At 31.3% G+C, this 24907-nt stretch overlaps 1 protein-coding gene, 1 long non-coding RNA gene, 1 other non-coding gene and 2 pseudogenes across 3 annotated transcripts in view; 1 reads left to right on the plus strand and 4 right to left on the minus strand.

Moving 5' to 3' along the window:
- Window positions 1–11191: 11191 nt before the first annotated feature.
- LOC107862775 (serine protease inhibitor 1) lies at window positions 11192–12305 on the minus strand. Its single transcript, XM_016708432.2, has one exon. It carries the CDS (start codon window positions 12131–12133, stop codon window positions 11447–11449), a length of 687 nt encoding a protein of 228 aa, XP_016563918.1. The 5' UTR covers window positions 12134–12305; the 3' UTR covers window positions 11192–11446.
- A 3143-nt stretch (window positions 12306–15448) lies between these two features.
- On the minus strand, window positions 15449–18558 carry LOC124896858 (annotated as a pseudogene).
- A 298-nt stretch (window positions 18559–18856) lies between these two features.
- On the minus strand, window positions 18857–20599 carry LOC124897118 (annotated as a pseudogene).
- Window positions 20600–23492: 2893 nt separating this feature from the next.
- Window positions 23493–23564, plus strand: TRNAN-GUU. Its single transcript has one exon. It is a non-coding gene; the product is annotated as a tRNA-Asn (tRNA).
- Window positions 23565–24642: 1078 nt separating this feature from the next.
- The window catches only part of LOC124897119, a 4290-nt gene continuing 4025 nt past the window's right edge, over window positions 24643–24907 (minus strand). Inside the window, exon 2 of the long non-coding RNA XR_007053742.1 lies at window positions 24643–24888. This is a non-coding gene — a long non-coding RNA (uncharacterized LOC124897119). The remainder of the gene's footprint in view (window positions 24889–24907) is intronic.

Raw genomic sequence — 24907 nt, forward strand, 5'->3', positions numbered from 1 at the left:
TAAATTACTCCTATATTAGGTACCATAATTAATTTTCGTCGGGTAACTCGTGACACCACTTGTTATGCAGGTAATCAAATCAATTCAATTTGTGTTTCTTTTGGGACAAAAGAAGTTGTTGTTTCTTTCCTCGCTTTTTCTTTTTATTCTATTTATATGTGCCATTAATATCAATTTTGCTAATACCTCCTTTATTTTAATTTATTTGATTTAATTCGAATTCAGATATCAAACTAATTGATGTTCAGTGTGAATTCAAAGACCGGATCTTTCTTTAAAAAAATGAAATAAAATATATATATTTAGAAATTACTTTAAAAAAATACTATATAAATCTAGCTAATAATTTATAAACGGGAGAGTACTAAATTTGTAATCAGCTCAACTTGAATCCTAATTATTAATTAAACACCAGTGGTTGCTTTCCTGTTGCATGCGTGGTCAAGACAATAATTCCAAGAATCAAAATAATTTTTTTTTGGGAGGCATTCATGACAAGTAGCGTCATTAATTAGTAAATTTAAAACTATGAGAACGAAATCAAGGTTATTTTTTATTATTTAAAACACATGATGATAAAAAGACAAACTATAAGCCCAGCTACAACAACTCTTGATCAATAGTATAAGATGCCTGTTTATTTTTTCTTTTTCTTTTTTAAATTAATTAATTTATTTATTTTGATCAATCCTTTATCACATAAATTAGAAGGAAGGAAGTTGTACAATAATGTAGCTTCTTTTGCATTTCTAATAAAAAAATAAGAAGATAAAACATGCAACATACATAGTTACATTAATCTACTTGAGTAGAGTACTGCACATATCACCTTCCTTGATCCTCTTTATTTCATGATTTTGTACACAGAAACATAGTCTAAAAACGTAATTAATTGATTAATTAATTTTGATATCATCATTCAGTGCCTGGAGGCTTTGGGTCATGATGGTTATTGGCACCTGTTCCTGCATAGTCATCTCTTTCCACCAACAATTCCCTCTTCTTCTCCATAAATACCACCTTCAACAATTTCGAAAAAAAATAAATTTAGAATTATTCGCCACATAAGAAATGGATGTGAGAATTTAAAATTTACCAGTTCAAAATTCTAATACTCATAAATAATATTATTGAATTTTTAATTAATAATCTGAAGATATTAAATAAATTTATTAGCACAAACACAATATTTGATCAAGATTACTGAGTTCAGTAATTGGCTGAACCGTGCCTTGATTTCTAGCCTTCCCTATATTTAAAATCACAAATTTTATAATATATACAATATCTTGTACCGAAACTATGTTACAGTTGCAATTCATTATTTCAACATTCATTAAAAAATAGAGAAATTAAAGTTAAAAATAGTAATTTAAGTGGTTTAAGTTAAATAATACTTTCACTATTAAGACTTCAAGTGAAATTGAGTACAAACACACAATTTCAGCTTTTGTCAATTAACTTCGAATACAAAATTTCATGAAAAAAAAAAAAAAGAGGATTCAAGAGAGGAGAAAGAGAACCTTGTTATGAAAATCTTGATTTTCTGTAATTGTCTTAAGGCTTCCTGTGAATTAGCACCACAAAACACATAATTAATTAAAATTTAATAAATTAAAAGTTAACAAAAAAAAGAAAGAGAGAGACTTGTATGACTTACTTGAAGAAGGAACTGCTATGGTGGAAATTAGAAGAGAGCCAACAAATATTAGTAACAATAAACTGAGGAAAGAAACCCTTTTTTCCATTTTGTATTGTTTTTATGACAGGAAAAAGATAGATCTAAGAACATAAAAAAAGACAGCAAAAGGTACTGCCTTTTATAGGAGGAGGGTACTATTTTAATATCTCAAATAATTTTGTAATATAAAAATTAAACTTTAACATGGCTAAATATTTCTATAATGCTTTCAGTACCTGTCATAATGACCTTTTATGTTACTTTTATATTTGATTTAACTGTAAAGTAATTAGTAAATATATTTCTTAAAGTACTGGAAACTGGAAACTACCATCAAAGGATGTGGTCAATCCGTCAATGGGCTCCTTCTTCGTTGATGAAAGATATTAGATTTGAGTTTTAAATATAAAAAAAAAAAACAGATACAGAATATTTTTGTCAAATAAATTTTATATTATGTCAGGCTCCATTATTATATATAGTATCAAACATAAGATGGTAAACCGAAAAAAATTATTGTTCTATTAAGTGCTGACCTTTTGAGAACAGTAATTCAGCTTTTCCTTTACTGTTTCAATCTTGGATATTTAGGTAATGTAATTAATGCTAATAAATGATTGACATAGCAGGATTGATTGCTCCCTTTTTTAAGATTAAAAAACTGAATGGATTTAATTATATTTTGGCGTAAATTATTTTGTGTCAAGTCTTTAGATTATTAGTGAAACCAAACTTTCCAACTAAGAATATATTTGTGTGATATATTAATGTACTCTCTTCATTTTATTTTAGGTGGCGAGTTTTTTTAGCTCTTAGATATAAAAAATGAATGTCATCTTACTATAATTAAAAAAAATATTTAATTTTTTTTTAATTCTGAATAAAATAAAGGCATAATACATGAATATATCTTTTAACTTGGCTTCAAGTTTCATCTATATTCTTCAACTTTGAGTGTTCACAAGTAGACACTAAAACTTGTATAAAGTTGAATAAGTAGACACATGAGTCATATGTGGTATCCGACCAGTGGCGGAGCCAGGATATTATCTAAGGGGTTTATAAGTGAACAAACGAATTAACCAAAGGGGGTTCAACATCTAATATATATATACATAAAATATTATTTTAACCATGTATATATAGCATAATTTTTTGCCGAAGGGGGTTCGGATGAACCCCTCATCAAAGGGTAGATCCTTCACTGCATCCGACGTGATCAATTCGAGTCCTATATGACGTTGTATGATGTCACATAGAATGCGTATGTCTACTTGTTCAATTTTAGACTAGCTTAAGTGTCTACTTGTGCGTATTCAAAGTTAGAGATCATAAATGTGAATTAAGACCAAATTAAAGAAAACGTTTATGCGTTATGCTTAAAATAATTTACAATAACACAATTAATGACTTTTTCTCTTACAAAATAAAGAAAAGAATTTGCTCATTCTAGAATTTGATATCATCATGAGTCATGACAAAGCTTATGCTAATAATTTTACGTATTGAAAGGATTGCAATGTAATGGGGACCTAACTTTCTAAGTGCCTTCAATTTTATAATTAAATTTCGAAATGGTGTCTAGTAAACACTTAAAACTCAAATTTAAACATTCTTTTTTTAGATACATGTCCTGTTAATTATGTGGAAAATCCTTTTAGTTGAATTTGACCAAACAATAAACCACCTATTCAGCTATACTATACCCACAAGAGCATTAGTGCTATTAATACGTGTCTAAATGGAAACTAATAAGTGAGATTAGTGCATGTGTACCCAACCTAAACTACATGTCAACGTACCAACGGTGCTTAAATTAGTTCACGTCCACCACGTGGTTCATATTGATTACTTATCATGAGTGGAAATGGATAAAATCTCTTAAACTTTAATCAATAAATACAAAATTTGAAAATAATATGTCTTGATAAAGCATACTTATTTCTTTTTCTTTTAATAAATTGTATAGAATATAAATTGAATCGGTCAGATAAGTAACTTTCGAATTCAATAATTATAAAAGAAAAGTATACTGTATCTAAAGAAATATAGATACTACTACTACCCAAAAAGAGAAAACTGGATATTAAAGAATTAGTGAAGTGACTATTTGCCTAACCTCACCAAAAGTTATGGTGCTATGAGTGGGCTGCATCTTTATTAATTAGAAATTTTTAGTTCAAATTTTATTTATGAAAAAATTGTTAGTAGAAAATACTTTTCTTAATAAGTTTTATGTGCTATGAATTTAGATTAATTAAACTTTAATATAAATACAAAATATCATAAAAATAAAATAAAATATCTACTTGCCTAACATTATCTAGCATATCCGGATAGGTGCTTAAGGTAAGTGCGAGACACGGAGACAGACACATCTCCACTCATCCACTCAACTAATGGATATATACCATTATGGTCCTTTGATTTTGGCATGCTAATTAAAGATGTGGCTATATCACCATGTGTTCTAGTGAAAGCGGTTGAGATTTCTCTATTTATAATTAGATATTTTAAATTTAAGTTATAATAACGAAGAAAAATTTGTTGAGTGATTTTACTATGTTTAAATTTTGAATTTTTTTTTTTTAAATAAAATCTTTAAATATGGAACATAATTTTTTTTTTAGGAAAAATTATCTAAAACCACAACATAACTATCTAAACTTCTAAGAATTCCATCACTTCTTAAAAATTACTTAAATCCCAGCATTTCATATTTTTTACTATTTCTGAGATACAAGTTAATCCTACATGTATCTAATGTATGTAACTACTGTAATACAAGTTAATCACATTTTGTATCATCAGAGGTCAAATATTGAGATTTTGAAAAATGTTGGGACTCTTAGTAATTAATGATAAACATGTCGGTATATATATAAATTTTTTTTTTTTTTAAATCGAATTAGAATGAAATAGATTTATTTAGTAACTTCCAAAAATTAAAAGTTAACCTTTTATTTATGCATGTGAATTGAAGAAAGAAGGAGCAGAAAGCTATTTACTGTAGGGAGAGGACTTTCAGGATTCAATCTAGGGCTGCGTCTTAATTTAAAAATCTATGATGAAACATATAATTAAAAATAAATTTAGAATGATTAAATTAGTGTTTGTGTTTTATTTTTAAGAAATAAGATATTTAGTAAATTTAATTTTAAAGTATGTCTATTCAATTTTCAAAATTAAAAAATAAATAATTTGACCCTTCGAAAAAAGCATAACATGCCAACTAATGGGAGAGAGAGAGTACTTAATTTAATAATTTTCATGATTGAATGAAAGACTAATGTCAACTTTCACCTGTGACATTGTGAGGTTATGAGCCAAATTGGTCCCCCATTTTGACCCTTTGGGACGGCGCAAAACTCCAATTCTCTGACCCAACGACCATTTCCTTTTCTTATCACCAAAAATAATTTCGTATTGAGAAAGGTGTCCTACTAATTTCTCTTATCTTATGTGATTTTGACAGGGAAACTCATATTTATGCCTGTTTCATTTTGAGTTTTTACTAAGTTAATTATTCAGGAGAGTTTGAAAATCGCTTATTATATTACATAATTAATTGACGGTTGAGCATTCTCTTGTGTTTCTGTGAGATAGATTTAATGGTCACTTTTGGACCTTTCTTCTTTTTTATATTATTAGTACTATGCTTGTAGTTCATTTATCTTTAATTTCAATTTTCATTGATGTTTTGTGTGACTTTTATTGCATTATTCAATTTTTGTTGATGTTTGTGTGTCAATTATCGCATTGTTTCACTTTCGCTATCGATTCTTTCTATTATGTGTTGTGTAGCGTTTTCATTTCGATTAATTTATATTGTGATTGTCCTTTTCATATTTGTATCCTTTTTTTCAAATTGTTTAAAGGTATTAGTTAAGCAATGATCTATCGAAAACAGTTTCTTTACATCATAAAAATAAAATAATCAAGGTCTGCATACATCTTTTTCTGACTGTGCTTATGAAATCATACTGAGATTTTGTTGTTGTTGTACTATGGTTAATTGTTTGTGATTTTATAAAACAAACTCGATAGATATACGGTTTATGAATATAACACTAGACCTAACTTAATGGTTTTTTTTTAATTAACAAATGATGGATCACATTCATTTTTTGATATACGAGTTTCAATGTTTGTTTGCAAAGTTCAAAATTAGGACCATAAAGCTCCAGTGAGAGAGCTTATTACGTTATTCCCTTTTACACTTATAAAGGTCATTGGTATTGTGATATCGTGTTAATAATATAGACTAGTAAAGAAAAATTGTTCTACTTCACTTGGTAATTTACAAAGGTTTCAAAGTCCTTATAATGAGGGATAATTAAAATCAAGGATATTAAAATTAGTTTCAGAAAGATCCATTTAGTTAATAGTAATATTTTATCATTCCAACTTTTTAACGATGGTAAATTTCTTTGTAGCCAATTTAACTCTCTATCTCTGCATAAGGTTGAAGTCAAACTTGGGTCTTGGGCTAACAAGAAAAAAGCTTTAGAGATTGGGCTTTAAGCATTTTGATGGGCCTACTCTAGTAAAATATTAGTAGGCTCTACTAAATCAGTCTCTATTCTCTCGTCTTCTTTCAAGAGAAGCCCAAACAAATATAAAAAGGAAAAAATACGTGGAATAGAAAATATCAAGCCATAACTATCAGACATAGCTAATATTTATAATAGTTATCATTTTTAGTTAAAGTTTAGATTAAATAGTCAAATATACATCTCCTTTGTATTTGTATATTTTGGGATTCATATACAAATTTTTAATTTCGCAGGGATTCTCTGATTTATGAGCTCATATACATTTGTATTTGTAAAGAAAGCGCATTTTAGGGCTCATATATAAATCACTAAAGCTTTGTATTTATAAATAATGCAAATTTCAGGGCTCCTATGTAAATCTCTTAAGATTTATATGCAAATCTTGTGGCTCATATACAAATTACTAAAAAAGTATTTGTATATCCAATCTTTAAGCTATATATTTAGCAATTAAACTGCAACCGCTTCAAACTATAGTTGTTAGGCCTTTTTAATTGCCAAAATATTAAATATTTTAGGAAGAGAAAGAGAAAAAATGAGTTTTGGAATATTTGAATCTATTTTTAAGGGCACTTTACCCATTAAGAAGTATAAAAGTAAATAACCTAAAAGAGGAAAAATGGCTATTCGATGCCATTTTTGTATACTATGCTATCGTAACATTTTATACTAGTGTTTGATACCCAACACCATTTTTAGTATAGTGTTTGTGCGACTTGACAATGATATTTTCATGTGAAATATCATTATTGCAAAGTCGAGTAGCAAAGAAGAAAGTTGATTGATCACTATTAATTATTCTTAAATTTATAGAGAATCTTATCAAAGGGTAATTTATCCTTAAGTAGCTTCCCTCCAATAGGTCCTTTATATTAATAGCAAATTAAAAATTTGTACAGCCAAAAAATGTTTTAAAATGCATATGCTCTATATTCCACCAAATATATAGTTCCTCATCAAATAAATTTATAAAATCTAAAATCTATAGTTTCTCATCAAATAAATATAAAAAGTAATATTGCTAAGAATTTCCTTGGTAATTTGATGATGCCTCACAATAATCTTTTTTAATTCAAGGTGCGAAGTAATTAAGCTCGCTTTTATTATTACTGGCCTGAAATAATGAAAAAAAATATATACGTAATTAGACAAATAAACATATCCTAATGTGTTTATTGATGACAAAAAAATACAAATTCAATTACCTTAAAAGCAAGTTCATATCAACTGCTGAATTTGACACAAAAAATTTGATGAAACAAAAAAATAACGAGATGTATAATATAATGGATCCTGAAAATGAGTAATTTCTACTTTCATACGTTTATATTAGCAACCTAACAGAATACATATGTGAATCATAAATTATACGTAAAAGACTATCTTCATATTCTTAAAGTACAAGTCAGTAAAACAAATATAAATTATGATGTGCAAAATGATCTCGACTGCTTTTGAGCTCTACTTGTAAATCCTACAAAATAAAGTCAATAAGAAAAAAAAATCAATACAACCACAAAACACTCCAAAAGTTTTAAATAAAATTAAAGAATAAGCAAAGAAAAGGTAGGGGGGGAGGGGGAGGGGGGAGCCAAATCAAACTACTGATTTATTGATTTGGGGTTCATTGCTGAGAGACTGTCGAAAAAATCGCCCTAGCTTATCTTTCAGTTAGCGATATGAACTGCGTATATTTTATCTTTCTCATACCAATTTTGTGTGAACATACTAGCTATATTGTTGTTTTCTATAAAAAAAGGGGGGGGGGGGGGGAAAAAATGATTACAAATTACATTAGTTAGTAATCATCAATTGTATCGAATTGCAATAATTTCTCAAAATGATTGAAATGTAATGTATTTGTGGAGGTTTTTGAAAACTTCCACAAGAAAATCACCACAACAAGAACAATTTTAGAGAGTTTGAAACACAAGTCACAAATTAAATATCTAATGGCAATCTTTTTATACCCCACCTTTGTGGGGATTGATTGGCAAAAATGTCATAAAATAAATGTATAATGAGGTTTTTTTATGACTATCATAAATAAATTATAATTTACTAGTATTTTTTTTTATAGTGAAAGTGCTAAATCAACAAGAATCAATTATTTTGAAACAGGTGTATGGTACGCAATCTCACCTTACATTTCTGTCAGAAATTATTTTCAAGGCTTGAACCCGTAACCTCCTGATCACATGACAACAGCTTTACCAGTTACTGCAAGGCTCCCCTTCAATTTTGTGTCATCACATAATGAGGAAAAATCCAACAGTAGGGGCTGCGGATAAGCTTTAAAGAGTAATTTCTTCTTTAAATTTTTAATTTGTCATATAACATTCACTCACGAAGTAGATGGGCCTATATGATAGAGTTAGCACAAAAGAACCTCTTTTTGAAATAAAAATGTGAAAAGGGATCATAAATTTTGTAGAAGGACCAAAATGGATAAATTGCTCAAATTCCAGAGAAGATCAATTTTTTCTGCTAGTTCGCCCAAACGGGTGTTTGGCCATTTACTCTTTGATTTTTTGGGAACCTGTGGTTGCATTGAGTTGATTTGTTTAATAAAAGAATTAATTACGCTAGCTTTGGCCATGGATTTTAAATATTTTTGATAAATCATTTTAGATAACTAATATTTTACCAGCACAACACGCTATACATTTGCTGGCTAATATTGTACTATTCGTTAGTGGTGCTAAATGATCTCTAGACCCAGCTTGACGTGAAAAGAAAATAGATAAGATGAAATTGAACTAATGGGAGATTACCTTGCACCTGTCTCAGACAAACACACCTACAAGAACTAATGGGAAATTGACCTTATAATGTTTTATGAATCAGCCCTAGCTGAATAAAGATATCACCCAAATAGGCATTGGGCCAAGTAAAAGCAATAAGCCAGGCCTCCACAAAGGATAATTTGGGATCCAGATTGAGGGTACCGTTTATTGTCGTTAAATAGAATAGGGCATCACTACCAGATCAGAGTATGGTGAATTATGTGCAAAGACAATTCTGTGTTTCTCATCCCTAATTCTGAATTTAGCTTCTCACGTCCCTTCTTCCGTCTATCAATCCCTAGTTCTTTTGTTCTATTTTTGCATTTTTATTTGGGCTTTTGATTCCTCATTTTAGCTGGTTTAGTTTCGACATACTTCATTTCACATTCTTGTTTATAAAATTATTCATTTTTAAATATGTGCGTTTAAGCTGCTCAATTATATATACTCTGCTAGTTTATTTTAACACAAATATATCGTTACAACTTTATTATTCAATGCTTGGCGATACCCGTCAATTAGCCTAACTAAATGATTAATAAGCGGGGAAAAAACCAAATATATTTTTAAAATAGGCAATATTAAATGGATCACCCTTTTTGGTATATTATATGCTCACCTAACCATCGTACTTCATTAACACGTTTTAGTTATTTATAATCTCTAACGGTCCAAATGGTCCCTAGACAAATCAAGATCAATTATTGGCCTGTAACTAGCTGGAGTGGAGGATATGTATGAAATTTTGTTGCTGCTTTTATTTGTCATGTATGATTCACTCACGTGATAGGTGGAGTGGCTCGATATTCTTGGCCTATAGGACCACTCTATATAGCCCCTCAACTTACATCAGCATATATATATATATACACAACATTTTTTTTACTCTCTTTCTCACGTCTTCCCTCTTCCTCTAATTTTGCCTTCCTTTTATTTAAGATAAAAGGATAAAAAATATCACTCTGACGGTCCAGTGGGCATGTCAGTAATTCATGACTGATCTGCAACTAGAGTAGAGGATATAAATGGAGATATGGCTACTTCTTCTTTAATTTTTTATTTGTTATGTAACATTCACGTAAGTATGATAGGTCTACATGCATGATATGTTCCCTCTTATACTATTATATGTGCCTAGAACTCACTGGATTTAAGTATTAGTTGGGAGGAAGACAGAATGAGCTCAGCTTGGTATATCGTTTATGGAGCTTATTTTTTGAGAATAGGATATCTCTATATATACTTTATGTATCGAGGGTAGGAAATTAAAGACACAATAAACTTGATATGTTATTTATGAAACTTATTTTCTACGCGATGAACTTGATATGCTTAGCAACATGTGATCAGGTGAATCTACATTAATATCAGGCATTTAGATATTTGGAACATAACTCTAGTGGTCCTAAATTTCCATCATCTTTTCATATTCAAGCTTTCACAGATATTGTAGCCTTCTTATCCCCACTCCGCCTTTTTCTTTTGAAAAATGTCATCTTGCCCCAAGCACTCCAATAATGTTTTTATTTACCTGCTATTATTGTTCTGGAAAAAAAATTCAGCCATGTGTCTCTCCATTTTATGAAAAACTTCCTTGGGAGGTTCGACAACAGACAGAAGATGAATAGAAAATGACTGTAGTAGCTGTTTAATTAATATTATTAGAAATATCTATTGGGTCGGGTCCATGAATAAGGGGTGCTAATTAGCCTCCATCATGGATGTAGGGAAAAAGTTGATTTTCCATATCAGTTGACATTTATGGTTTATAATAGAGAAAAATGTTCTACATCCCCTAAATGATATCTAGGGCTGGACAAAAAGGGCTCATCAGTTTTGTGAGGATTCTTGACAACTAGTTATACGAGTTGTGGTTGTTTCATATCCACCTTTTAAGTATTACAGATTAAAATGCTACATTATTATCAAAAAAGAAAATAGGAAAATTCTGTTTTTCCTTTCTTTTTTTTTTTTAATCTTTTTTGTGTGTTTTGAAATGTATAATAAAATGAATTCTACATGACAAATTAGGGCATGTAATATTTTAATTTGCTGGATATGGTCTGTTATAACAGTGATGGAGCATATTTTTGTGGTTTACCAATTCCAAGCACATGTACTTTACACATGAAGCTAAAAGATAAACAAGTAAAGAGAAGGTCATCACATATTTCAAATGTTGATTATGATAAAATTAACTCATAAAAATACGATCCATCCAAGTTCATTGATCCACCCCTTTTCTCTTTTTTTTTTTTTTTTCTTATGAAACATTATTCACACAAGCAACATTATTATGCGATACATTCTAATTTTAGAAACGCTTAAAGACAATAACTCCAAATTAAATAATCAATTCCAGAAGGAAATAATGTAGCCTTGCCTTGCTAAAACATACTTAGCGCAGAGGTTTATTTATAAAGCTAAGCGCGAACGAAGTTGACACTAAGAGGGAAGCGGAGCTGTTGAGGAGGATCTTGGCGTCTGGCGAGAGCTAAACGCCTCCTTCCATCTGGCATAGTAATTGCCCACACTTGTCGACACCCTTCAAGAACGCAAGATGGACAAGCAATAGGACCAGGACAATTCAACAAGTGGTAACCTTGTTGTGCTCTCGCTAACTTAAACCAACTGCTGTCTCGTTGGCCTATCGTACCTCCACTCGTCCCCAACAGTGTCGCGTCTAGAGACGCATCGTAGTCTCCGCATTTCCAGACTGTATAACTATCACAATTCCCTGTAGTGAACTGGATGTTAAAGTCTTGATTTATATGGAGGACAGGTGGATTTCCGATACTTCTATGGGGAATGAATCTGACGGGTGTACCTCTAGGTCCACTATCGGAGTTGTACTTGAAGACGCCATCTGGACAAGGGGCAGCTGAATTTGGGGTCGTAGCTAGGTACACTTGACCACCTAGGGCACCCCAAAGAGAGGAACTGATGCGGTAGCTTCGACGAGTTTCAACTGCTCTACCCAGAGGATCAAATACTCGCTGCCCTACAGAAGTAACAGTGGGCAACTCAATGGGATTTTCGGAAGTGAAATTTGATGAAAAAGCCAAAAAAGGAAGCAAACACAGACATAATAGCAATAAACACTTCATCATGTCTGATATGTTGTATTGCTTTCTTGTTTATGAGTTGTGACTTGTGACGACTCTACTAGTGAAGCCTTCTATTTATAGAAGAAAGTGAAGTGATCCTCACCATTTTAAACATGAATAAAACATCCATAGTACTCACTCCGTACATTTTCACTTTTCTATTTGATTCGACACACCCTAGAAGTATTCCATCCTTTTCAATTTACTTATGTGGTTTGATTTTACTGATCCTAAATTAAAAAATATGTAAATATATAAAAATACATGTCTAAAATTTGCAGGTGAAAAGTTAAAGCAAAGAGATACGAGGGTGTACTTAATAAAATGATAAACTAAAAACTAAATTATAAATTATCTTTTGATTTTTTAAACTGAAATAAATAAAAATTGACATATTTTAATATAATGGGTAAGAGACAATAGAGATGGGTATAGTAATTAATTATAGTATAAATATCATAAATATCAACCTTTTAAAAAGTAATTACACTTTTTCCATTTTTTTAAATGTGCAGTGGGGCAATTGAAGTGGATCTTCACTGAAGAGGAGCCCAATTGTAAAACTTAATAGAGATTGACAACCACTAAGGAACAATATAATTAGTATAAATAACATAAATATCAAGAGTCCGGAGCTTAAAAGACAAGTTTTTTTAAGTCAAAATTTCAAAAAGATACCCTAATATTGAAAAATTCCAAAAGAAATAAGGTAAACACAGGTGTTTGTAACTAAAAATTCCATTTAGTTAATAGTAATATTTTATTATTCCAACTTTTTAACGATGGTAAATTTCTTTGTAGCCAATTTAACTCTCTATCTCTGCATAGGATTTGAAGTCAAACTTGGGTCTTGGGCTAACAAGAAAAAAGCTTTAGAGATTGGGCTTTAAGCATTTTGATGGGCCTACTCTAGTAAAATATTAGTAGGCTCTACTAAATCAGTCTCTATTCTCTCGTCTTCTTTCAAGAGAAGCCCAAACAAATATAAAAAGGAAAAAATACGTGGAATAGAAAATATCAAGTCATAACTATCAGACATAGCTAATATTTATAATAGTTATCATTTATAGCTAAAGTTTGGATTAAATAGTCAAATATACATCTCCTTTGTATTTGTATATTTTGGGATTCATATACAAATTTCTAATTTCGCAGGGATTCTCAAATTTATGGGCTCATATACGTTTGTATTTATAAAGAAAGCGCATTTTAGGGCTCATATATAAATCACTAAAGCTTTGTATTTATAAATAATGCAAATTTCAGGGCTCTTATGTAAATCTCTAAAGATTTATATGCAAATCTTGTGGCTCAAATACAAATTACTAAAAAGGTATTTGTATATCCAATCTCTAAATTATATATTTAGCAATTAAAGTGTAAATAGGCAAACTATAGTTGTTACACCTTTTTAATTGCCAAAATGTTAAATATTTTAGGAAGAGAAAGAGAAAGAATGAGTTTGGAATATTTGAATCTATTTTTAAGGACACTTTAACATTAAGAAGCATAAAATTTAATAACCTAAAGGAGGAAAAATGGCTCCTCGATGCCACTGTAACATTTTATACTAGTGTTTGATACCCAACACCATATTTTTAGTATAGTGTTTGCGACTTGACAGTGATATTTTCATGTGAAATACCATTGTTACAAAGCCGAGTAGCAAAGAAGAAAGTTGATTGATCATTACTAAAAAGAAAAAAACTTACTTTTAGGGGCGAAGGTACCTTTTACGGCAAAAATATTTAAAAAATAAATTATTCTTAAATTTATAGAGAATGTTATCAAAGGCTAATTTATCCTTCAGTAGCTTCCCTCCAATAGGTCCTCTATATTAGCATCAAATTAAAAATTAGTATAGCCAAAAAATATTTAAAAATGCATATGCTCTATGTTCTATCAAATATATAGTTCCTCATCAAATAAATTCATAAAATTTAAAATATATTGTTCCTCATCACGTTATGCCTTCATTTATGAGATGTTGTGTAACTCTTGCCTTAGAGGCAAGACTTAGCTCAAAGTCTTTCAAACTATAAATTATGCCCCACGGGCAAGAGTTGACACTACCACATTATATCTTCATTTATGAGATGTTCTACAACTCTTGCCTTAGAGACAAAATTTAGCTCAAGGACTTTCAAACTACAAATTATGCCCCACGGGCAAGAGTTGACACTATCACGTTATGTTTTCATTTATGAGATGTTCTACAACTCCTGACTTAGAGACAAGACTTAGCTCAAGGACTTTCAAATAATAAATTATGTCTCACAGGCAAGAGTTGACACTACCACATTATGTCTTTATTTATGAGAAATTCTACAACTCTCGCCTTATAGACACGACTTATCTCAAGAATTTTAAAAGAACTCCGTAACAATAATTCATGCCTTTAAATTTGCTTTGATGTAAAAAAAGAAGATTCCTTTGCGGATTATCCAGTTTTTTATTTATTAGCAAAATATAATAGAAGTTGAGAAAAAAGAAAAAAATAATTAAACAAAATAGAGAAATAAAAAAAGATTGAGAAAAAAAGGAAAGGAAAAAATTAAGATCAAGAAAAAGGCAAAAAATTAAAAAAAATGAGAGAAAAAAAAAAGAAGTTAGAAAAAAAAGATGGGAAGAAAGAGAAATAAAAAAAGAAAGAAGCTATCCAAGAAAATAGAGAAATTTAAAAAAAAAAAAAGAGAGAAAAAAAGGCAAGAAAAAATAAAGATTAAAAAAAAGCAAAGAATTCAAAAAATTGAGAAAATAAAAAATGAGAGAAAAAAATAAAAATAAATTTTGAGAAAAAATAAGGAAAAAAAGAGAACTAATAAAAAACAAAAATAAAAGAAAAATAAAGTTTAAAGATAAATGAATTAAAAAAAAAGAAAAAAAATAGATAATGTTTGAGAAAAAAGAAAAAGAGAAAAAATAAAGGTTGAGACAAATGAATTAAAACATGAAAATAAAATTAAAGTAAAACTAAAAAGTAAAAATAATAAAAAATTGAATAATAAAGGGATAATTACATAACTTAGCTAATATTATCTCCTAATTACCTTATTTAGGCTTTTTTCAATTAATTATAATTCATAGCATCCTCTTGCATATTAATTTTTCATAATTACAATTCATAGCCCCTCTCATGTATTTTTTTTCTATTTTCTATTACTTTCCTTTTTTTTCTTTCTCAGTTTTTTCCTTCATTTTTTATTTTTTTTTGTTTTTTTTTTTTTCGTTGTCTTTTTTTCATTTTGTCTTTTTTTTTCTTCTTTTCCTTTTATTTTTTCTCCTTTTTTATTTTAATTTTATTTTTTTCCTTATTTTCTATTACTCTTTTTTTTCCTTTATATCCAAACTCATTTCTCTCCTTTGAATTGACGATATAGCAATTTTGTTTGGGTTTATCAGTCGAAGCCGGAGACAATATACCTTTACATTTTTGATTATTCTTTGATTCAAAGTATCGTTCCATCTCAATTGGAAAAGCAAATAACGTTTAAAGAACAAATCTAGTTCTGCTTTCGTGTTGCTTTTGTATTGTTTTTTATTTTTACCCTTCTTGGTGTTTGATTCCGCGTAATCTTTTTCAAGATCGTTTTGATGTTTTGAGAAAACAGGGCCCAGATTTCCTTTGTTTTCTATATCTGATCCACTCTCTCTTTTTCCTTGACTTGCGGGTTCTTTTGCTTCTTGAATTCGATTTTTTATTTTTTTATTTGATGGTAGAAAAAAGTTTTTTTTTTTTTGTTTTTATTGATATTTTGATTTTTACTAACATTTTCATTTGTATTCAAATTTAAAAGAAGTAATTTGCTTGGTATAATCCACGGTTTTATTTTATATACATTATAAAGTAGTACAAATTCTGGGAAGAACCAAAATTTCATATCCAATATGGGACGATTAAATATTTTTTCATTCATTCCCATCCAATCAAAAAAGTCTTTTTTCAATTTTTTTTTAGTTTTTTCTGAATTTTGATGAGTTGTAAGATAAAAAAGTCCTTTTTTATTAATTATTTCATAATTATTAATACCAATTTTAGTATTTCGATTACTGTTGGTATCAATATCTCCTTTTTGTCTAACAGAAAAATGGAGAATTTTCCAATCAAAATATTTTCTATATTTTCTATCGAGATTTCTTTCTATATGTAGATGTAGAAGATTGCCTTTTATTAGATAATTATTGATATGAAGATTGTCGGGCATATCAAAAGGGTTGTGTTTGGGCGTGTTGGAATTATAAGAAATTTCGAAGTTCTTATTTACTTGAAAGGGTAGTCTAGAAATAAATGAGTAACTTTTATTTTCATAATTAATCGATTTATATGATAAAAGATCATATCTATAACATTTTTTAAAATTATCTTTTTGGTTTGATAATGAATAGAGTTCAGAATCATTTTCTTTTTGTAATGAATTAATTGGTCTTTTTCATATGAATTCCATTTGTTTAAGTTTCTATTTTTATTTTGACCCATACAACTTTGATTAACCCTAGTTCTCCATTTTTTTGGCATTAATCTAGACCATCTAATCTTAGATAAATCGTATTGATAATCCCGTCTTAACCAGTTTTTCCATTGATTGATTCTATAACTTTGAGGTTTTTTATGTTTTAATTCAGAATGAAATATTCCTAGTGTTCTAAAATAGTCCTTTATTTTAGTCTTAAGGAAAAAAGACGTTCTGTTATATTGAAGAACAGATTTAAATTTAGACAAATTAATAACTTGGGTTTGTGATAATTTGTAAAATACATATGCTTGTGACAAGTAGGATAAATCAAAAAAACTATGTGAATTTTTTTTACTAATATTATAAATATTATAAAGTGACTTTTTTATAGTCGAAATAAAGATAAAGTTAATTTTGTTTTTATTATTAATTTTTTCTTGATTTATTTCATTATTGGAAATGTATTTCTCAATCAATTTCTTTGTTGATTTAAGACGGAGTTGTGTATTAATTCTTGTAATATTAATGATAGATAAAAATAGATCGATGTATAATCTTTGAATGAATAATTTTCTAAAATAATGGAATTGACATACTAATCGAGTATTTCTTTTTTTTAATATTTGGAAAATATTTTTTGGTGATGTAGGACTAATGTCTATTTCTGGAGTTACTTTCTTTTTCTCTTTTGTAATTCTTTCTATTTGATTTTTTATTGTACTTGTGCTATCAATCAAATCCTTCATTTTGGTTTCTATCAGTGAAGAATTTGGCCAATTTCCAGATTCAATTTGACTAAATGATTCATTAATTATTTGATTACTAATTAGATAATCTTTTTCTTTTTTCGTTTCATTCGATTCAGATATTTCTTTGAATCTAAATAATACAATTGGATTTATGTTTGAAAGTTCTTTTTTTTATTTTTTTTAGAAATAGAATATTTTTTATAAGCCATTTTTTGGTTTCTTTTGAAACTCTTCGAAATAATTTTGTTTTTCCTTTTAAAACTTTTCGAGTTATAGTTATAAAAGTTATAAAATATTTCTTTTTAAATTTTCCATTTTTTTTTCGAGTTCCTTAAAAATGGGCTCAAAAAAGGAAGGGCGCTTTCGGGGAGAACCAAAGGGAAGTTCAGCTTACATTCCCAAAACTGTTAAAAAACAAAAATCATCTTTTTTGTTTTTTCTTTTTCATCAGCTCTACACGGGAGGGGTACAATTTAGATATATGCCAAGGTTTCAGACAAAATGGAAATAAAATTTTGATCTGAATCCCATCGCTCAACCAATTTTGTGGAAATTCTGTTTCTGATAATTGAACACCATTATAAGTACATTTAATATGCATTTCTCTATTCCATTCCTACAAATCCTCAGACCATTCAGGAAGTTGCAAGAATACATACGCCCGAGATTTTTGGCTATTATCAATGAAGGTAATACAACATATTTTCGAAGAATTGATTGAGTTATTAACATGTAACCTCTTATTATTTGCGCACAAAGAGTGTTATCCCAGGCTTCTGCTGCCGCTAGCCGTGCTTTTTCCTTTCTGGTGTTCTCCTTTTTTTTTTTCCTTTTCTTTTTTCTCTTCTCTTTTTGTTTGTTCTTCTTTAGACTCTAGAATCTTGAATTCTCCCTCTTTACCTGTCCAATTTCGAAAAATTGGTTTAATCAGTCCAGAGATATCAAAAGAAAAAAGACGGGGGGGGGTTATTCTGTCGATAAAAAGGGGGGAATGCGCATTTGCTTGAAATAGTTTCCAAATAACTGTTTTTCGCCTTTGAGCCCGCATAGAGCCTGTAATTATACCTCGCCGAAAATCGGATTGTTGCGAATAGATTATTAAAGGCACTTCCTCGTTGGTCTCATCAGGATCCTTCTTCTCGTTGTTGGCAGTAAAAATAACTACACGTTTGAGTTTTCTTAAATGAATTTGATAATCTACTGATAGGCCATCTTCAAATTTACCCAGTTATTGGTCCAATTTGGTGATTAATTTACATGACCCGCGAGGTTTTTTTTTACTGATCTCGTTTATTCCAATCGATTTGTTTCAAGATTTTGTCTCATTAGGATCAATTGCGTTGAATACAAATTTTAAAAATTTAGTTCTTTTTTTCTGAATTCGTTCTTACCTGTTCTTGGTCTGAAAATAAAGAAAGGTCTTTCAAATTTAAACTTGATTTTGGTTTGTTACCAAATTCATTGATTAAAGTTAAGAACTCGTCAATTTATGTTGATAATGGTTTTTTATCAATCGTATCCACTTTTTGTTCAAATTCTTGGTAATCAGTATTCGGAAGAAAGATAGTATGAATCCTATTTAGTCTAACTCTCTCTTTCAAATTTTCTAGCGAATTATTGTTTATGATTGAAGGTGAAACCCTTTTTTTGATTGTTCCTCGATATGGTCCATTTAACAAAGGATCGTACATTTTAGGCATGTACTCTTTTTTAGTATCATCATTACACAATCTAGTCCTTGTTTCAAGTATATCCAGAGAAAGAGATTCCTTGTCTAGAACTTCAAGTCGATTTAAAAATTCCTTATTCAGATCATTACTTTTTTCTTTGTTGGTAGAAACCCACTAATTGTCCAGTTCATGAGGGAGCGTTTTTTGGAGTGACAATAGGGGTATATTTCTTTTTATCATTTTCAAAAAAGTTGATAAACTTGGTGGGTATGTGAAAGATATTCTTTGTTTTCCATCACTTTTACATGTGTCAAAAAAATATTGTGACATTTCAGTTTTTACGGCTTGGTCAAATCGATTATTCTTTATGTAGCGAAATGGTCGATTCCACCGATTATAATCGAAAAGAATACTCACAAGAGGTTTTTTAAACCCGAAGAGGTCTTGATTTTCATTTTCGTTATCAAGCAATTGCAATTTAAAATTTTCTGGATTACCCATGTTATTATTATTATTATTCAGATAAGAATCTTTTTTATCATAAATTTCACAATTACTAGTATTAATATTTTTATAGCCTCTCTCTGTAAGGTGAGAGCGGAATTTATCCTTTATTTTGTCCTTTCCATTCACTCGAATTTCTTCCGTTTCATCGATTTTGTCCGGATCCGACCCTTCTTCCAAAAAAGGGAAAGGAGAAGGATAAGGATCTTCTTCAGTGGATCCCTCTTGTTCCTGTTTAGTCCCTTTCATTTCGGAAGCAGTTTCTACATCTCTTTCTTCCTCACTTTCCTCTCTTTCTTCTGTTTTTGAGGCCTCTTTCAGTTTCTTAGCTTCTTTCAGTTTCTTAGTAAGAATGGGTGAGGGTATTCTGCCTAAATAGTAGACACAGGTAATAAATAAGAGAATACTAAAGATCCGAGCCATAGAATTTCTCAATTCTAACACAAGGTAATTATTAGATCGAATGTACTTATTAGATCGAATGAACTTATTCGATCTAATAGAATGATTTTGCCGTATCCAGACTAATACCAATCCAAGCCATTTCATGAATAAAATGTGACCAATTAACCAACCAACAAAACCACTTGTTACAAATAAGATTTTGTTGTTGCATCGAAAGAGATAAATGTTGACTAATCTGGCTAACATTGAACTTGGTAAAATGAAATGGTTGAATAATTGAAAAATGAGATTATTCAGGAATACACATTGAATGCTGAGATTACGCATTGAATTTCTGGTAGTAGATCCATAATCAAAAAAGTGTTTGTGATTGTTCCAGAAGAAATGAAACAAAAGATATGGTAGAGCTAGGACAGTTATTGTATGAGGTCTACTCAATGCTAGATGCAGAGGCGCATAATAGATCGATATGAACATCATGAGCTGTCCCGTAATAAAACCAGTTGTTGCTGATACCTTCTTCTCGGTTCCTTCTTCCATAACCAGAGCTCGGAGAAGGAAGAGATAAGAGGGCCCTATGGAGAATGTGGTCAGAAATCCATAATAGAGTCCGACTACAATGACCGAATTGATTATCTTCATTCATAAGGATACTAGATTACCTAGTAGAAAATATTCAAAAATCATCACAAACCTGTCACGACCCAAAATCCCATCGGGCCGGACTGGCACCCGAAACCGAGAAGGCCCGGGAGAACCCGTTCAAATACCTGTACTTTCACTTATATGTCACCAAAAATTTGGACAGCACTTCGTTGCATATAGAAGCGTCTAATTACCTGTATTAGCACAACACGCACAAATATATATATATATATATATATATATATATATATATATATATAATACTTGGCCGTCGGGGCCACCACATATACAAATATAACATCACTATATAAACTTCCATGACTTTACCCTTCCTTATGTCTACAAAGCCTCTAGGATATACATGACATAACTAGGGTCGGGATAAACCCCCGCCCCCACATGACTCCTGTACAATAACAAAACATGAGGAACCGACTCGGAAAGCTCCGAAGCAAACTGGAGCTCACCAACAATAGCTGTATGACCTGGCTCCTATCTATGCTGTGAATGAGTTGAAGCACCTGTGCCTGCAGCATGAAATGCAGGTTCCCCGTGAGGGACGTCAGTACGAAATATGTACTGAGTATGTAAAGCTGTAAATAATCATATGTGATATGGGGGATCCAGAAAATCAGACGCAAGTGAATAAATCATAATAGAAGTGAACCGCACTTCATAAACACTTTTAGGATCATATACATTATCATTAATCTGAATTGGGTTCTTGAATTCAAACACATTTGTGGAACGGTATACATTCGTTCATTTCATTCTTTACAATTATCGTTCGCCATTACCTCCTCCTCCCGAACCTCCAACCACCTAACAATAATCAATATTGTACCGTACTGTGACCATTAGGCTGCCTCCAATACATATCAACTGGGATCGACCCATGCTAGGCTTATGCCCCTGGGATACCACCCATAAACACACGTATATCAAGTAACACACATAAGAGATCTTTCCAATAACTTAGTTCAAAAGCTTTTGAGATTATTACATTAGTGTTCATGGCAATATAGTACCTTTGGAACAATGATACATCAATAGGAACCAAGTAATAGACCTTCTATACAATAACGGTGTAATAAAGATTCATTGGTACATCAACAATGTGTTTCAGAATCATCAATATCACAACAATGAAATAGGAGCCTTTTGGTATATCAATGAAACATTTTGACACTTTATAGAATGGAAACAACTTCGTTGGTAATGCAGAACAATACATGTTTTTGGACAACCTCGGAATCTTACTTGATGGAACATTGGTGTTTTCATGCCAAAGAACATTGTTAGAGTATGCTTTACATACCTCGTTGTAGATTCGGATACCAATTCAACACAACTTCCCACCTTTACAAATCACTTATCTACAATGAAATGTTTGGCATCTAGTATTAGCAACCCAACACCACAATTCTCTTCCATAATTCCATACAACCAATATTTGTAAAGCATTCCAAAAAGGTTTATGTGTATATATATATATATATAATCATCATTTCAATACCACATCATCACACCAAATCCCTTCACAATTCAACATAATCCAACCATGCACAAGAATAATCCAACATCATTTCCAATCATCTTTCAACAACAATCAAATAACACACTTCTTATGCTCACATGCATATATATACATATCCATATAAATAACACCAACATAATTTACATCCTTACCATAAAATGGCCCTTTTGATTTCGAAGTCCTGTTGGCACAAATAAGGGGTGCTTCTCGAAGCCCTCGAGACGGTGAACACAACTACGGAATCAATTTGGATTTTCTACGGTTGAATCACAAGATAATTGGAGTTGAAATTTGGCTAGGGTTTCTTAGTCTTCAATAATGGATGATAAATAATGGATATGAGGCTAATTATATGTATATAATGACCAATTTTCGTTCATGAGGTGATGGAAAATGACCATATTGCCCTTAAAATTTTGAGTAAATCCTAATCTGTCCATGGTGGACTGTTTTGACAAGCTAAAGTAGATCGACCATAACTCTTTGCTCCGATATCGGATTTGGGTGAAATTGGTATCGTTGGAAAGATAATTCAAAGGGCTTTGATTTCATATAAATTAGGCCACCCAGTTAGTCCTTTATAAGGAGTTATGATCGTTTGAAGTTGACCCTAAAAATCTGTTTTGAGAGGCTGAAGTAAAACGAGTATAACACCTTACTCATACGTTAGATTTGGATGAAACCAATTGCATTGGAAAGAAGACTCAAAGATATTTCTTTTGATAGGTTGTATCTCTCCCAGTTCATTATATTAAGGGATTTATGAGCGTTCAAAGTTGACCCAAAAAACTGGCAGGCCTCAATAGTTTGTGTGCAGGAAATTTTCCTGCACATTTACTATTCACCATATCCCGGCCACCGTTTTATAGTTTCGAACGTGCTTGATTATATCCGAAACTTATCCATTTTTGGAAATATTTATATCGTTGGAAAGCTTATTCAATAACCTTCGTATGGAACCATCGACGGGCAAATTCCGGTATAAATAAAATATAAAATTAATTCCATATAAATAAGACCAATACACGTACTTGAATACGCCAATACATGTACTTGAATACGGGGTGTTACAAAACCTCCCTTATTTTTTTTTCTATTGCAATTTCTGGATTATTATATGATGATTTTTTCACTTTCCATATATAGAAAAGAAATAGAAAGAGATAGACTAGAAACGACATCTGTTATGTCAATGAGACCAAAGGGATATTAAATGAATGGAATTGGGATATGGATGGAATATAATGAAATAGAGCCACTTTAAGGTTCCCTCTGAAATGAGGCATGTAAGGGAGCCACTACGAAGAAGTTCCGGGAGTCACGAAGGAAGCTTCGAGCTCATATTGGTCATGGGTTGGGAACAGGAATTGAACTCTATGAGATCGAATCTCCTGTTGTTCCTCAGTAGCTCAGTGGTAGAACGGTCGGCTGTTAACCGATTGGTCGTAGGTTCGAATCCTACTTGGGGAGATTTGATTGATTCTGAATTAAAGAATTCAGAATAAAGGGGCTCGCTTTGCCCGTTAACAGTAGGTAACCCGTTCCCTGTCTTTGTTTCTATTGCATTCTATCTCATCGTATCACATTCTGTTCTGCGAGATTAGAAAATCACCATCAATACCTCGGTCTAGGTCCGAGATAATCCTTTGTTCCATAGCCCTGGGGTGGGGCTATTTACAACTAGCCAATTAAGAAGTCTCAGATGTACTAGCACTACATCAAAGATGCAGTCATCGATTCTCCCGAGAGGTCACAATTGCGCAAGCAAAGATATTAATGATGAGGAAGGCTTTTTTGTTATGCTACTAATACTTACTCTGCTATTCTACCCAAGCCTGGCTGAAGAAGAGTTACGGGGCGTAAAACAAAAAAATATGCCGATCGAGCATACTATGCGTAATGATTCCCCCATTCACGATAAATAAAAAAAGAAAAAGAAAAGCCATTCCATTTCGACAAAAGACCCACACCCAAGTTCCATAGCTTTTGGTTCGCTATCCCGATCATGATTTTCCTACCCCTAGAGGGAAAGGTACTTTCCTTTTGGGCCGGTTGTGGGTGAGGAGGGATTCAAACCCTCGACACCGTGGTTCGTAGCCACGTGCTCTAATCCTCTGAGTTATAGGCCCCACCCTGTCTCCACTGGATCTGTTCCCGAGAGTACCCTAAAAAAATGAACCTTTTCTCTCCCCAGCCATTTTGGGTTAAGAAGATGTGAAAACACGTTTATCTCTATAAGAAGGGTGCGCTCCGAGGTGTGAAGTGGGAGAGAAGGGATGTCACAATTGGGGTTTCGAATAAAACAACCTTTTGATTTTTCTTTTGATTTTTCATTTTTTTTTGTTTTCACATTGAATAAGAATGAGAGGTGTTAAGCTTTTTATCATCCTGGCGTCGAGCTATTTTTCTGTAGGACCTCCCCTACAGTATAGTCACCGCAGTAGAGTTTAACCACCAAGTTCGGGATGGATTGGTGTGGTTCCTCTACGCCTAGGACACCAGAATATCAAACCATGAACGAAGAAAGGCATGAGAGAAAAGCATATCGGCTAGTGATTGTGAGGCCCCAATTCTTGACTGGAGGGGACACCAAAGGCTTCTGCCCTTCCATCCCTTGGATAGATAGAGAGGAGGGGCAGAGTTTTTGTTTTTTTCATGTTGTCAAAGATTTGAACAATGAAAATAGATGGCGAGTGCCTGATCGAATTGATCAGGTCATGTAGGAACAAGGTTCAAGTCTACCGGTCTGTTAGGATGCCTCAGCTACATACATCACTGCACTTCCACTTGACACCTATCGTAATGATAAACGG

The sequence above is a fragment of the Capsicum annuum genome, chromosome 3, assembly GCF_002878395.1.
Source record: "Capsicum annuum cultivar UCD-10X-F1 chromosome 3, UCD10Xv1.1, whole genome shotgun sequence".
Taxonomy (NCBI): Eukaryota; Viridiplantae; Streptophyta; class Magnoliopsida; order Solanales; family Solanaceae; genus Capsicum; species Capsicum annuum.

Coding starts and splice junctions, on each gene's coding strand:
- LOC107862775 (XM_016708432.2), bottom strand. CDS start 12,133: ATGATGAAGTGTTTATTGCTATTATGTCTGTGTTTGCTTCCTTTTTTG.